The sequence below is a fragment of the Phocoena phocoena genome, chromosome 3 (assembly GCF_963924675.1).
Source record: "Phocoena phocoena chromosome 3, mPhoPho1.1, whole genome shotgun sequence".
In the NCBI taxonomy this organism is placed as follows: Eukaryota; Metazoa; Chordata; class Mammalia; order Artiodactyla; family Phocoenidae; genus Phocoena; species Phocoena phocoena.
The window spans coordinates 137,508,234-137,521,191 of record NC_089221.1 but is presented as its reverse complement, the minus strand read 5'-3'; the positions used below and the strand labels follow the sequence as shown (position 1 = coordinate 137,521,191).

General features: G+C 48.9%; 1 protein-coding gene across 2 annotated transcripts; it reads left to right on the top strand.

Moving 5' to 3' along the window:
- Positions 1 to 7,339: 7,339 nt before the first annotated feature.
- On the top strand, positions 7,340 to 12,015 carry C1QTNF2 (C1q and TNF related 2). 2 transcript variants are annotated; one of them, XM_065874856.1, is made up of 3 exons: positions 7,343 to 7,586; positions 11,387 to 11,404; positions 11,609 to 12,000. In XM_065874856.1, exons 1-3 carry the CDS (start codon positions 7,343 to 7,345, stop codon positions 11,998 to 12,000), a joined length of 654 nt encoding a protein of 217 aa, XP_065730928.1. The 2 variants fall into 2 exon arrangements, with proteins under 2 accessions (XP_065730926.1, XP_065730928.1); XM_065874854.1 differs by having other exon boundaries at positions 7,340 to 7,586; positions 11,387 to 12,015.
- The last annotated feature ends 943 nt before the right edge of the window (positions 12,016 to 12,958 follow it).

The following is a 12,958-nucleotide window of genomic DNA, read 5'->3' as shown; positions in this document are numbered from 1 at the left end:
GAGATTGTGCAGAACTCAGGCTCAGCCACGTTGCTCAAGGCCCAGACAAGTGTCCCTGGAGTTTCCACATTCCGGTAGAGGCATTGAGAGACCCATATCTGCACTGCTGGCCCTTCTCACATCACAGTCTGAATAGAGGGCCCTTGGGAGGGAACCAGGGGTTCATGTCCTGAGAGCTAAGGGCAAGAGCAAGGAGGAGGAAGGCTCCGCCTCTGACAGGGGACCTCAGGCTGGGGCCCTTTCAGCGTCTAGTGTTTTCCTAGAACCCTTGTCTTTACGAAGCATGAGCTACTTAACTCAGAGATGAGGAACCCAGGGACTGGGTAAATTAAAACCAGACTAAAGGGGCTTCCCTGGTGGCGCAGTGGTTGAGAATCTGCCTGCCAATGCAGGGGACACAGGTTCGAGCCTTGGTCTGGGAAGATCCCACATGCCGCGGAGCAACCAGGCCCGTGAGCCACAACTACTGAGCCTGCGCGTCTGGAGCTTGTGCTCCACGACAAGAGAGGCCGCGACAGTGAGAGGCCCGCGCACCGCGATGAAGAGCAGCCCCCACTCGCCGCAACTAGAGAAAGCCCACGCACAGAAACGAAGACCCAACACAGCCATAAATAAATAAATAAATAAATAATTTAAAAAAAAAAAAAACCAGACTAAAGAACTTCATCCCAGCTTAGCACCTCCTGATTCCATTTTGGGGGTTGAGCCAAGTAACATTTTTTTCCCCTCAGCAGGAAGACTACCAGGCAGCCTTCCCTGGTCAACTTACACCAGCAAGGACAATTTAGGAACTAAGATAGTTTTTTTAAAGGTGAAGAAGGACTAATGCTTATTTTTTCTTATCAATTGAACAGACATTTATGGAGTACCTGCTGTATGCAAAATATTCTGCAAGCCCCTTCCCTGGAATGGGGGTAGGGGCCCTGTGCTCCAGGAGGTCAAAGGAAGGAGGGATTAGAATTGGATCGGGTTTGGGTTAGAAAATCTGGGGAAAGGAGAAAACTTCTTTGAATCCAGGGGTATCAGGGCCTTTTTGGATTTAGACCACAGCCTTGTTTTCTCTTCACCGTGAATTTTCTTCAGGGCGGAGTCTGGGTCTCAAACACGCATTAACCAAGCAAATATTTCTTGAATACCCACTGTGAGCAAAGAAGTTGGAAGCCCTGGGGATATAGCTGGTGTCCCTGCTCCCATGGGGCTTCCATTTTAACGGGAGAGGCCCAGTAAGTGGGCAAGCAGACAAATGCAGTGAATACAGGCGAGATGTAAGGGCTGGAAAGACAGGACAAGGAGCTGGGCTCCAAAGGGAGAGCTGTCTGAGAGGAAGGCCTTGGAGGAAGTGACATTTAAACTGAAACACAATAGATAAAGAGCCAGCATGCCAAGAGGGTGGGCCCCCGGGTTGCAGGCAAAAGGGTGAAATGGAGCTTCGCCTGAAATGGGGGGGAGTGCAGGAAGAGAGGGGAAGAACCAGGGTTAGGATGGAGGCAGGGGGCCATTTCCTTTAGGGCCACATCAAGGGTTTGCTATTTGCAGCCAGCAGCCACTGGAGCAAGACCGTCCAGGAAGTGATGTGGCTGAGTTATGTTTGTAAAGGATCTCTCTGGCTTGGGCTTGGAGAGTGCCAGTGGAGGCAGCAAGAGACAAGGCTGGAGGCTCTCGACGGCTCTAAGCAAGGAATGAGGTGATGAGGCTGAAGGGGAGGTGCTTTGTACACCCTGGTCTTTTGGTTCACACCCCGTTAATACTCCAAAGGGGCATCCCAATGGTGGGATGTCAGGGCTCAGAGGCTGCTCCCCATCACCTTGGCTAAACCACGTGTGGGCCTCTCAAAGGACAGGAGGTTTCCTCAAGCATCAATCTCAAGTACCCTGAAGGAGAAAAAGCATCACTTTTACATTTTCTTAACCATGTATTTTATATGATATAATAAAAGATGAGGCATCAAAGAAATTTCCCTGTTGCTGTGTGTGGCTTTGGCCTATGCTTCAAGGTCTCTTCTGTAATTTCAGATATTTAGGAAGAAAAATCCAAAAAACACTGACATAATGGAAGGCATTTGGGCGTTAAGGTCTGCCAAACCCAAGTTCAAATGTAACTTCTGCCATGAACAAGTTGTTTAAACATGAGCAAATTTACCTCTCTGAGCTTCAGTTTACTTTTCTATAAAACAGGAAAAAAAAAAATAGCAGAGAAGGGAACAAGGCATAGTACATTACATATAGTCTTCAGAGCCCCTCAGACACACGTTCGAATGTTCTCCCCAGTACTCGAATTGTGTGATTTGGGGTAAAATCATTTCACTTCTCAGACCCTCTGTTTCTTTTCTTTTTTTAATATTTTATTTATTTATTTTGGCTGCATTGGGTCTTAGTTGTGGCACACGGGATCTTCGTTGAGGCATGCGAGATCTTTCTTTGCAGCATGCAGGCTTCTCTCTAGTCGTGGCACGCGGGCTCCAGGGTATGTGGGCTCGCGGTTGAGGCTCACGGGCTCAGTAGTTGTGGCGCGCAAGCTTAGCTGCCCCGCGGCATGTGGGAACCTAGTTCCCCGACCAGGGATCGAACCCATGTCCCCTGCATTGGAAGGCAGATTCTATACCACTGGACCACCAGGGAAGTCCCCAAGCCTCTGTTTCTTCCTCTGAAAAACGGGACTATAAGTTTACTGCCTTCATAGGGTTTATTGTAAACTTCAAATAAAATAATTCCAATAAAGAGCTTTGCACAGTGCCTGGAAGTTTGTAGGTGTCCAGTTAAGTCAGTTTGCTTCTGCCTCAGTTTCCCTGTCAGTAACCAATGAGGTTGGCTTAAATGGCCCGTTGGGGCTCTCTTCAAGTTTGTCATTCTAAGTTTATTTTTAAGCCCCAGCAAGAGTTCACCTGTCTGGATGCCTTGCGGCCTTGGCCCCCCTCCAAGCCCTCATCCCCAGGTTTTTTCACCACTGTGGTGTGGAGAGTAGGCTGGGAGCAAGGCTATTTGGAGCTGGTTTTTTCAGAGGTGCCCCGGAGACAAGGAGACACTCTGCTCCCTCCCTCTAGGTTTGGAACCAGAATCTAGTCTCCCCGCCTTTATTTCCAAAACAGTTCCTGGCTCGAGCTGCTTCAGGAACCTCCAGGCTCCAGCTCTGAGAAATCCCTTCCTCCCTGCGTGTTCCAGAGCCTCCGCCCCGCCACTGGGGCCCACCCTGGGCCAGCATCACTAAGCGGGATCACTCAGTGAGCCCCCCTCTCAGCTCACTTCCTCCGCCCTCCCTCCCTCCCTTGTCCCAAATATTCACAGGTTGCAACTTTCCAAACTATTTCAAACCTGCTTTGAGAAGTCGGTTTCTCTTCTGGGGCCCCAGATGTGTCCCAGCTCACAAGTAACACTAAGACCAGTTTTGTAAGATTCTCATCAAGTAGACAAGGGAAGGAGATGGAGATTCCTGGGGCCTGGGGAGTGCCTAGGACAGTTTTCCAAAGTCCATCATGCATGTAACTTCCACGGAGTTTGCCTCCCACCTCCCACTATCACATATGCAGCCCATGTGGAGCCCAGGTGGCACCAAAGGTGAGACTTCTTCCTGTCCCCCAGTGCGGGTGTAAGACTGGCTGGACCACCTGCCCCCCTTCTCAGCTCACCTCTTTCCAGGCTGAAGGAACGAGGGGAAGGAGAAGTAAAGGGACAGACAGCAGGGGGATTCTTGTTTCTTGGCAGGAGCAGGGCTAAGCTCCTCGGCCCCTCTGGGCCTGGCAGACAGGGATGTCTCTTTTGTTGGGGGCCTTCTGCGGGGCTCCTTGGCGGTTCCCAGGTTGAGCCCTCTGACTGTAACAGCCGTGAAGCGGGCCACCACACTTTCTTTTGCCGGCAAGTCGAGGCCTCACCCTCAGCTTCTGGTTTTCGGGTATCCACCCTGCATGGTTATCACTGCTGGGCCCCTCACTTTCTGTCCTGGTGCCTCCAGCTCAGGCCGGCTGGGGCTGCGGAATGTCTGGCACCTTCTGTCTACCAGGGAAGGCAGGCGAGAAGGCAGGCGAGAAGGCAGTCAGCAACTGAGAGCTCTCTCTTCCCCCTTTCAGGCAGCAACCAGCCACTTTCCCACCCACCAGCTTCCAGAGGCAGGGCTCAGATTTATTCCCACGCCTCCTCCCCTTCCCCACCACACGGGTTGCATTTTATTCAGTAAAATCCAAGAGTGCCCAGAGTTCTGGAATGAGCTCTCAGACTCTTCCTTTGTCATTTCTTCACTTGGCCTGACCTCTCAATTGAGCATATAGCCTCTCGTGAGTCCCGGTGCTCAGGTGAGAATTTTGATTTTAAACACCCTCCTTCCCTGACCCACTAAGTCTTTCTTTGCACCCTCTCCCGAGGGCTAGATACCCAGACCTAACCTGTGCCCCTGTCAAGTCCCTTTCTTTACGTTGTGCCACAGGCCTTCCTTGCGTCCTAGCAGATGCTCTGTCCCAGGGTCCCTGGCGCTGTGGCCCTGTCTGGGGGGTTCCAAGGTTTCCATGCTTATTTGTGGAGCCTTGCTCAAGATTCTTTAATAATGGGTGTGCACTGCCACAGAAGACAGTGTTCTCTGTGCAAAAGGGATATTAGAAAGGGGTATAGAGGCATGAAAAATGTACTATCACCAAACGGAAACTTTTTTCTTCAATTCATCAGGATTGCAGAAACTGAAAAGACAATAACTTTGTTACTATGTGATGTCATGTTATTTAAGGCAGTATCTGGTACTAGATCATCTCTACCTAGCCAGGGACACCTCTGTGACCTTTATTCTCTGAGGTCCAGAGAAGGAAAGTAACTTATCCAAAGTCACCAGGTTGGTGAGCCTTGGAGCTGGAACTAGACCAGGCCCCCGAGTGGCTGCACAGCGCTGTGCTATGGTCTCCCCTCCTCTCCCTGGCAGGGGAGGCCTGGTCTTCTCTCGCCTTCATCTGTTCCCAGGGTTAAAGATTTGGAGGGGTCAGGAGGAAAGGTAGAATCGGCCTGTTTCCAGAGGTGGCGCAGTGGTCTGGACGGGCTCCCAGGCCTCAGGCAAAGCAGCATGTGAAGGGAAGGGAGGTTGGGGGCCCAGGAGGGAACTGTGAGCTCCAAGGGTGAGACCTGAGCGGTGGTCCTCCCCTACTGCCAGTGCCACGGCTGCGGGGAGCCCCCTCATGCCTGAAGGCTGTGATGAGGCAGCTGAAGGCTGTGCGGGAACGGAGAAGCCAGCAAGACTTCATATCTAGTAAGAGAGGGCCAAGTGGAGTCTGAAAGTCTCAGTCAGCATCAGAGGTGAAGGGGCTTAGAAATCATCTAGCCCAGTGGTCCTCAAAATGCGTCCGTGAACCGACAGCATCAGTGTCCCTCACATACCACACAATAATGCAAATCTTCCAGCCGCAACGCAGACCTACCAAATCACAAACTCTGGGGGTGGGACCCAGCAGTCTGGGTTTGGACAAGCCCTCCAGGTGGATCTGATGCATGCTCGAGTGTAGAAACCAACCCCTTATTTTTCAGTGGGGGGAACTGAGGCCCAGAGAGGGAAAGGGGCTTGCTTAAAGTCACAAAGCCAGTTACCACTTCAGAGCTCACCCTAGAGGCAAGAAGTCATACCTGGAATGTTCTCTCTCCTGGTTTCATTCCAGGGAGAGAGGCTGTTGGTCACAAAGTGACTGAGCCAGTTTGTTGAGAGATCTTGAACAAGTGGCTTATTTCTGCTCTGGACCTTGGCTTCTGCATCTTCCCGGTGAGGGGCTGGAGGTAGATAATGTCTGGGCACATAACACTCTGGTCTCTGGTGTGATCATGCCCCAGCCTTAAGGACATGGTGTGAAATTAAGACATATTGAGGCTTGCAAATTGTCCCCCAAAAAATTACATCCCACACGTCTTTTCCAGGAAGCTATTACACCAAATGTGCCACCAAAATGAGAGAGTGAAAAAATAAAATAAAATAAGAGAAAGACATGGGATTCGTAAAGCAGGAGATACAACGCAGGAGAGAGGCAAAGACAATTTCCATGATGGTTATAAAGGAAAATCTTGGGATGACAGCTTAGCATGTACAAAGGTTGGAAAAAGAGAATGGAGGGCTCCAGGACTTATGTCTTTAGGAAAATAAATGGAAGAGGTAAATTATCTGATACGTTTGATAATGTAGAAAATAGTGGCGTAGAGAACTAAGCAAATAAAATTATTAATATCTCCAGTAAGGAAAGTGTGTATAAGAAAGGAAGTATAATTATAGTTCAGTGCTTAGCTTAGCAGTAAACAAGACACAATAATTCAGAGTGAATTTTGATTCAGTCAAAGATTATATCTGAACTGCATGGGGGAGAGAAAACAGGGTCCTAGAGTGACGGGAGAGGGCTGAATCCTCATCTGTCACATACAGGAGTTCAAAAGGAAATGTCCAAAATTGATAAAAAGAAACCATGTAAGCGTATTGTCTTTTAATGTCAGTAAATGCCAGAAGAAATACGCAAAAGAGTTTGGAGCGGGGGAGGGTTGAGGGGTGGGTAGGAAGATCACACACAATTTTTCATTATAAGCTTTATGGTATTATTTGACTTTATAACAATGTGAGTGTATCATTTTTATTATTTTTTAACTGGGAAAAAAGAAAAAAAAAAAGCAGTGTAGCCTGAAGCAAAGCACACAAGCTCTGGATTTGCACAGCCTCGTTCAAATCCCAGCCCTGCCAACTGCTAATTGCCTGACTTAGTCACGCTGTGAACTTCTCTGAGCCCCCATTTCCTCTCCGTATCTATTCGGTAAGGATGCCGTGAGATTAAGTAACGTGTGGAAAACTCTTAGCCCAGGCCTAGTGCACAGGGAGCCCACCACAGAGGAGCTGTGCCCACGGCCCACCGGTGCTGCTGAGGCTTGGGGCACCTTCGCTCAGAGCTGACACCTCACTTCTCACCCACCAATGTGCTGCCCCAAATCCTCTGGGAGAGGCAGCCTAGTTGCAAATCACCGCCTGCATTTGGAAGTATTGATAACTTGTAACTTTCCATTCATGCCACATATTTGAATGAAACCATGGATCGTTTCTCTCCATCCACAGCTCCTCCCCAGCAGCTGTCACTGGGCTGTCAGTCCTGCCACTCTGGAGCGTGACAGTGTGAGGACATGTACCTCCCCCGCAGGAGCCCTCCCAAGGGTATTCTGAGTCCATGACTCAGCTCATCCAAATATGTCCTCAAGATGTGATGACACTGTCCAGCTACTTGTATGTGATGTGGGAGATAGGAAGGATCAGAAATGTAACTGTGTCTCTCCCAGATGCCCTCTCCTCCTCTTGATGCCTTTCTGACTGACCCCCAGTTAGCTCACAGCTCTCTTGCCTCCCATAGGTGACCACCATGATCCCCTGGGTGCTCTTGGCCTGTGCCCTTCCGTGTGCGGCCGACCCGCTGCTTGGTGCCTTCGCCCGCAGGGACTTCCAGAAGGGCTCCCCTCAACTCATCTGCAGCCTGCCTGGCCCCCAGGGCCCACCGGGCCCCCCAGGATCCCCAGGGACCTCAGGAATGGTCGGAAGGATGGGCTTTCCAGGCAAAGATGGCCAGGATGGCCAGGACGGGGACCGGGGGGACAGCGGAGAGGAAGGTAAGAAGCCCAGTGCCTGTCTCTCCTGTCCCCACCTGGGGTTGACAACATCTGACACGAAAGGGGTTTGCAAAGTTATGAAAACTAATGTGAATTCCATTTCATTGTAAACCAAATTAATGTGTCTTTAAAAAACAGAGCAGTATATTCTCTGGAAAGGAACAGTGAGCATCAGATCTTCTGTTCCTGCCCCAGCTGCACCGTTGATTTGCTGAGTGACTTTAAGCAAGTCTCCTGAAATATTATTCAGAACTCTTTCAGTCGCAAGTGACAGAAACCCAATTTATAGCCCCAAATGGAATTTATTGGCTCATACAACTAGTAAGTCCAAGAGCTGAGCTTCAGGAATAGCTGGGTCTAGGAGCTCAAATATTGTTGTCAAGGCTTTGCTTCTCTCGGTGTGTTGGTTTTGTTCTCATAAAGGTTGGAAGTTATGAAACGCCCACTGGTGGGCTCAAGCCTACCTCCTCATGGCTTGATCCACAGAGCAATTCTCAGGATGACTGAGTCTCCTTGATCACATGTGCATCCTGGACCAATCCCTTTGACTATGGAGGTGAGGTACCACCATTTGCTAGGACTGGGTCAAGTGCCCACCCCTTGGTGTGTGTGAGTGTGTGGTGACGGCAGTTGGCCACTGTGACTGACAGCCTCCCTAGGACCACATGAAGTAGTGAAGGGCAGTTTCCCGAAGGAAGGGGTGCCAGGCAGGTAGCAGACAAGTTGGATACTGTCTACAGCCCTTCTCATCCTTGACATTCCTTATATCTCTGAACGCTTACCCCAGTAACCAAGCACTTTTCAGTGTCAGCAGCATCCCAAAGTGTACATTTCGAGCATTAGTGAAATCATAATTTTTATTTGTATGGCATTTTAACATTGACAAAGCACTTTTGAGTATGCTGCTCATTTGCTGGTATAGCAATACCATCCTATGGATGAGGTATTCTTATTATCCCCATGTTACAGATGAGGACACAAAATCAGAATGATTAAGTTGAGAACAGCACGTCGTAGCTGCAAGAACTTAAACTTTGTAACAAACCTGGATACCAATTTTGACAAATTACCTCGCCCGTCTCCAAACCTCAGTTTCCTCTTCTCTAAAATTGGGATTATAACAGGACCTACCTCACACGGGTGCAGTGAAGATGAAATAAAATAACATGTGAAGCACCTGTCTCAGAGTAGACATACAATAAATGGTAGTTGCCCCTTAATAGACATGCTGAGCTCACACTACAGGCTGGTAGCAGACTCCAAATCCAGGCCCTTTCCTACCAGATCAAATTAATTCCTCCAAAAGCACCTCCTTTCCAGAAGAATAACTATAAAAATAATGATAATGGCTTTGACTTAAGGGGGGTCAGAGTATGTCAGGCACTGGACAACATAGTTCCCATTTCCTGACCACGGGATCAATTCGGATCTGAGCGTGTGCTCCAAGCAGAGCCAGCCAGAGTTTGCATGACATTTTATGACATGATCCATCATCCTTATGAACCCTAAGAGACACAGGATATCTCTGCTCTTGACTTTCCCCACCTTGATTAAGAACTCTGAGGATGTAGGTTTGGGGCTGTTTTGGCTGTCTCTTCTGCCATGTATTGAGTCTCTGCTGAGAATTAAGCCAACACACCAAGGAAGGCAGTGTTGAGAGATGCAGAGTCCTGACACACATAACCCAGATAAAGCTGGGTCTTCCTGGGACCAGTCACAGGACAGGATAATCTCCAACCACCCTCCCCCTGACATACACATACAAACCCACCTCCAGAAAGGTCTTGACAAGTAAAAGTCAGCTTTTCCAGAAGTTTCTCAAAAAAGGAAATCAAAAAGGAAGCACACACCATAACACGTCATAAAACTTCCTTATCTATTTGTCTTCCCCAAAAAACTCCAATCCAAAATCACCCCGTCTTTATTCCTCCTCTTCTCATGGTCCTTTCTCCCACCTTTCATTTATTTTCATTTTTTCAAAGAACAGCTTTTTGACCTTTCTTAGTTTTATTTTTTCCCCATTCCTTTTATTTATTTTTAATTACACGTATACTACACAAATACATTTTCATTGTAATATATTCAAACAGTATAAATAAAGCAAGATTTCTTCTTAATTCTTACCCCTCGTCATCCTCCTTTCATCCTCCAAAGGTAACCACTATTAATTGGTTAAATGTATAAGCTCCCCGGCCTCTCTCATATAGTTACATGTGTGTATCATAATACCAAACACTTCCAGGCACTCAGCATAAGCAATCCGTTGCTGGAAACTAGATGTTCAGTGAGAAAATGCTATTTGGAAATCTATTTCCCGGTTACTTAAAATAGGAAAAATTTAAATGCATTACACGTTAACACAAAACTCTAAAGCACAGAAAAATCCCTGTATGTGTACAAGTAAGGAGCCAAGTACCTTGTTACGATGTGAAATATCTGCAACGTTACCTGCTGATCACCCAGTTTGTAGGATGGTTAACGAACACTTGCTCTGTGTGCTGTGATAGATACTGTGATAAGATATTGCTTAGCACCTGGCAACCCCTCCAGCAGCAGGCTCCCTGACTGACATCTGGCATCTACCCACAGCTCTGCCAGTCTGCCAGTTGTATCAACCGTACCACCATCGTGTTTGGATGTGACTCCAGTCGTTACCCAGATACAGTTTGTATAAAATGTTGTATTGAGTTTGGGGGACATAAATATAAACGTTTCCCACATAATCATCAACCAAAAAATGTTGTATTGAGAGAAATGCACATTATTAGAGTATGGGTATTAAAAACCCAGAGGTGTTCTGCAGACACATATTACTGTGAAAACGTAATACTGTGAAAATGTTCTGCAGGCTATACCAAGTGTATTTAGCAAGTGTTTACTATGTGCCAGGCACTTAAATGGGTGTACAAATAGCGTTGTGGTTTCCTCTGAACAAAAAGAAGTTTCTGCCACCTGCTTGTTCCTCTTCACAGTGTAGTTTAGAGAAGTTTTCAAACAGTGCATGCAAATCTGCCTCATTTTTTAAACTCCTGCAGAGAATTGCACATAATGGATGGACCATCATTTTTCTCATTATCTCCCTTTGGTTGGGCATTTAGTTGTTCCTAGTGTTTTGCTATTGTAAGCAATGCTGCTGTAAAAACCCTTGCCCTTGGGGCTTCCCTGGTGGCGCAGTTGTTGAGAGTCCGCCTGCCGATGCAGACACGCGGGTTCGTGCCGCGGGCCGGGAGGATCCCACATAATGCGGAGCGGCTGGGCCCGTGAGCCATGGCCGCCGGGCCTGCGTGTCCGGAGCCTGTGCTCCGCAACGGGAGAGGCCACAACAGTGAGAGGCCCGCGTACCGCAAAAAAAAAAAAAAAAAGCCTTGCCCACGTGGGCAGGGATCTTGGGCACTGGGCAGGGAGTTCACTAAGGTCAATGGTTTGAAGTCAAGAGGCTTCTTGCAATTCTTGTCTCAACCCATTACCAGCACAGCCGGGGGAAGGATTGACCTGGCAGACAAATCAGACTCTTCCTTAGAAGGCAGGACAAGGGGAGGGCATGAATTGTTACAAGTTATTTTTGCCCTGATCCACATGATTCTGGAAGGTATGTGTCACATTCGCATTTTCCAGATAAGAAGGGAGAAGTGCCCCTGGTTGTACCATCAGGATTTGCACCCATTTCTATGCGACTCCACAGCCTTCATGTTCTTTCCCTTATCCAAAGGCTTGTGCTCTAAGGATGGAAAGCCCAGGCCAACGGCCTCTGCCTAGTTCTCTGAGGTCCCCTCCGTAACACCAGCTGCTCTGTCTTCCAGGTTCACCTGGCCGGACAGGTAACCGGGGAAAGCCAGGACCAAAGGGCAAAGCAGGGGCCATTGGGCGGGCCGGCCCTCGCGGCCCCAAGGGGGTCAGTGGTGCCCCAGGAAAGCATGGCACACCGGGCAAGAAGGGGCCCAAGGGCAAGAAGGGGGAGCCCGGACTCCCGGGCCCCTGCAGCTGCGGCAGTGGCCACGCCAAGTCGGCCTTCTCCGTGGCAGTGACCAAGAGCTACCCAAGGGAACGGCTGCCCATCAAGTTCGACAAGATCCTGATGAACGAGGGCGGCCACTACAACACGTCCAGTGGCAAGTTCGTCTGCGGCGTGCCAGGGATCTACTACTTCACCTACGATATCACGCTGGCCAACAAGCACCTGGCCATCGGCCTGGTGCACAACGGCCAGTACCGCATCCGGACCTTCGACGCCAACACGGGCAACCACGATGTGGCCTCGGGCTCCACCATCCTGGCTCTCAAGCAGGGTGACGAGGTCTGGCTGCAGATCTTCTACTCAGAGCAGAATGGGCTCTTCTATGACCCATACTGGACCGACAGCCTCTTCACGGGCTTCCTCATCTATGCCGACCAGGACAACCCCAATGAGGTGTAGACAGGCCAGTGCTGGGTCACCGAGGAGGGCACCAGCTCCTGAGCTTGGGCTTCCAGAGCAAGACCCCTAAACTGTCTGTTGGGAACTGGAAGTTGGGAGCTTCTAACCTCTGGCCGACCTCCTCTGCCCCTCTGTTCCTCCACCATTAAATCCAAGCTTTTTAATTCATCCTTCCATCTATCCATTTGCTAATTTTCTTAATATGTACTATGTGGCGGGCACTGTGCTACACTCCAGAAGGTACCTCAGTGACAAGACAGACGGTGGTTCTCTCCTCGTGGGGCTTACATTCTAATGGGAGAAAAAATTTACAAACAAACCAACAAATAGTATAATTATTGTGGCAAGATGGAGATGCACATGCCATGGTTGAGAGTAATAGAAAGAACAGGAGACAGGGAAAAGGGTGAAATTGTTTTTTTAGATATCATCTTTTGGGGTTTACTTACATAAAGTCTACAAATCTTAACTGGACAGCTCAATGAATTTTCACATATGTACACACCTTGTCACCTCCATGTAGATCAAGAACAGAATATCTCCAGCCCCCCCCCCAACTCCTCAAGGCTCTCTGAAGTCCCCTCCAAGTCAGTACCAAGAAGAAGTTAATTTTTAAGCTGGACCCTAAAACAGGAGATATAGCAAGGCAAAGGGGGAGGGGTGTCCTGGCAGAAAGAGCGGCAGGTGTGGAGGAAAGAGCTTGGCACACCTGTGGAACTGGCTGAAGGCCAGAGGGATGGGTGAGTGAGAAAGGAGATAGGGACCTGAGGTGCGAGGCTGGAAGGTTACACGGAACCTCACAGGTCGTGGCAAAGAGTTCATTCAGCTCAAGAAAGCAGGAGTGAGCGTGACAGTCATACAGGGATAACCTTGAATCTGCTCCACGCGTGAGGCAAGTCAGTGTCACACTTAAGCCCTTCATTATTAGTAACAAATCACCTGCAGGACCGCTTCTCAA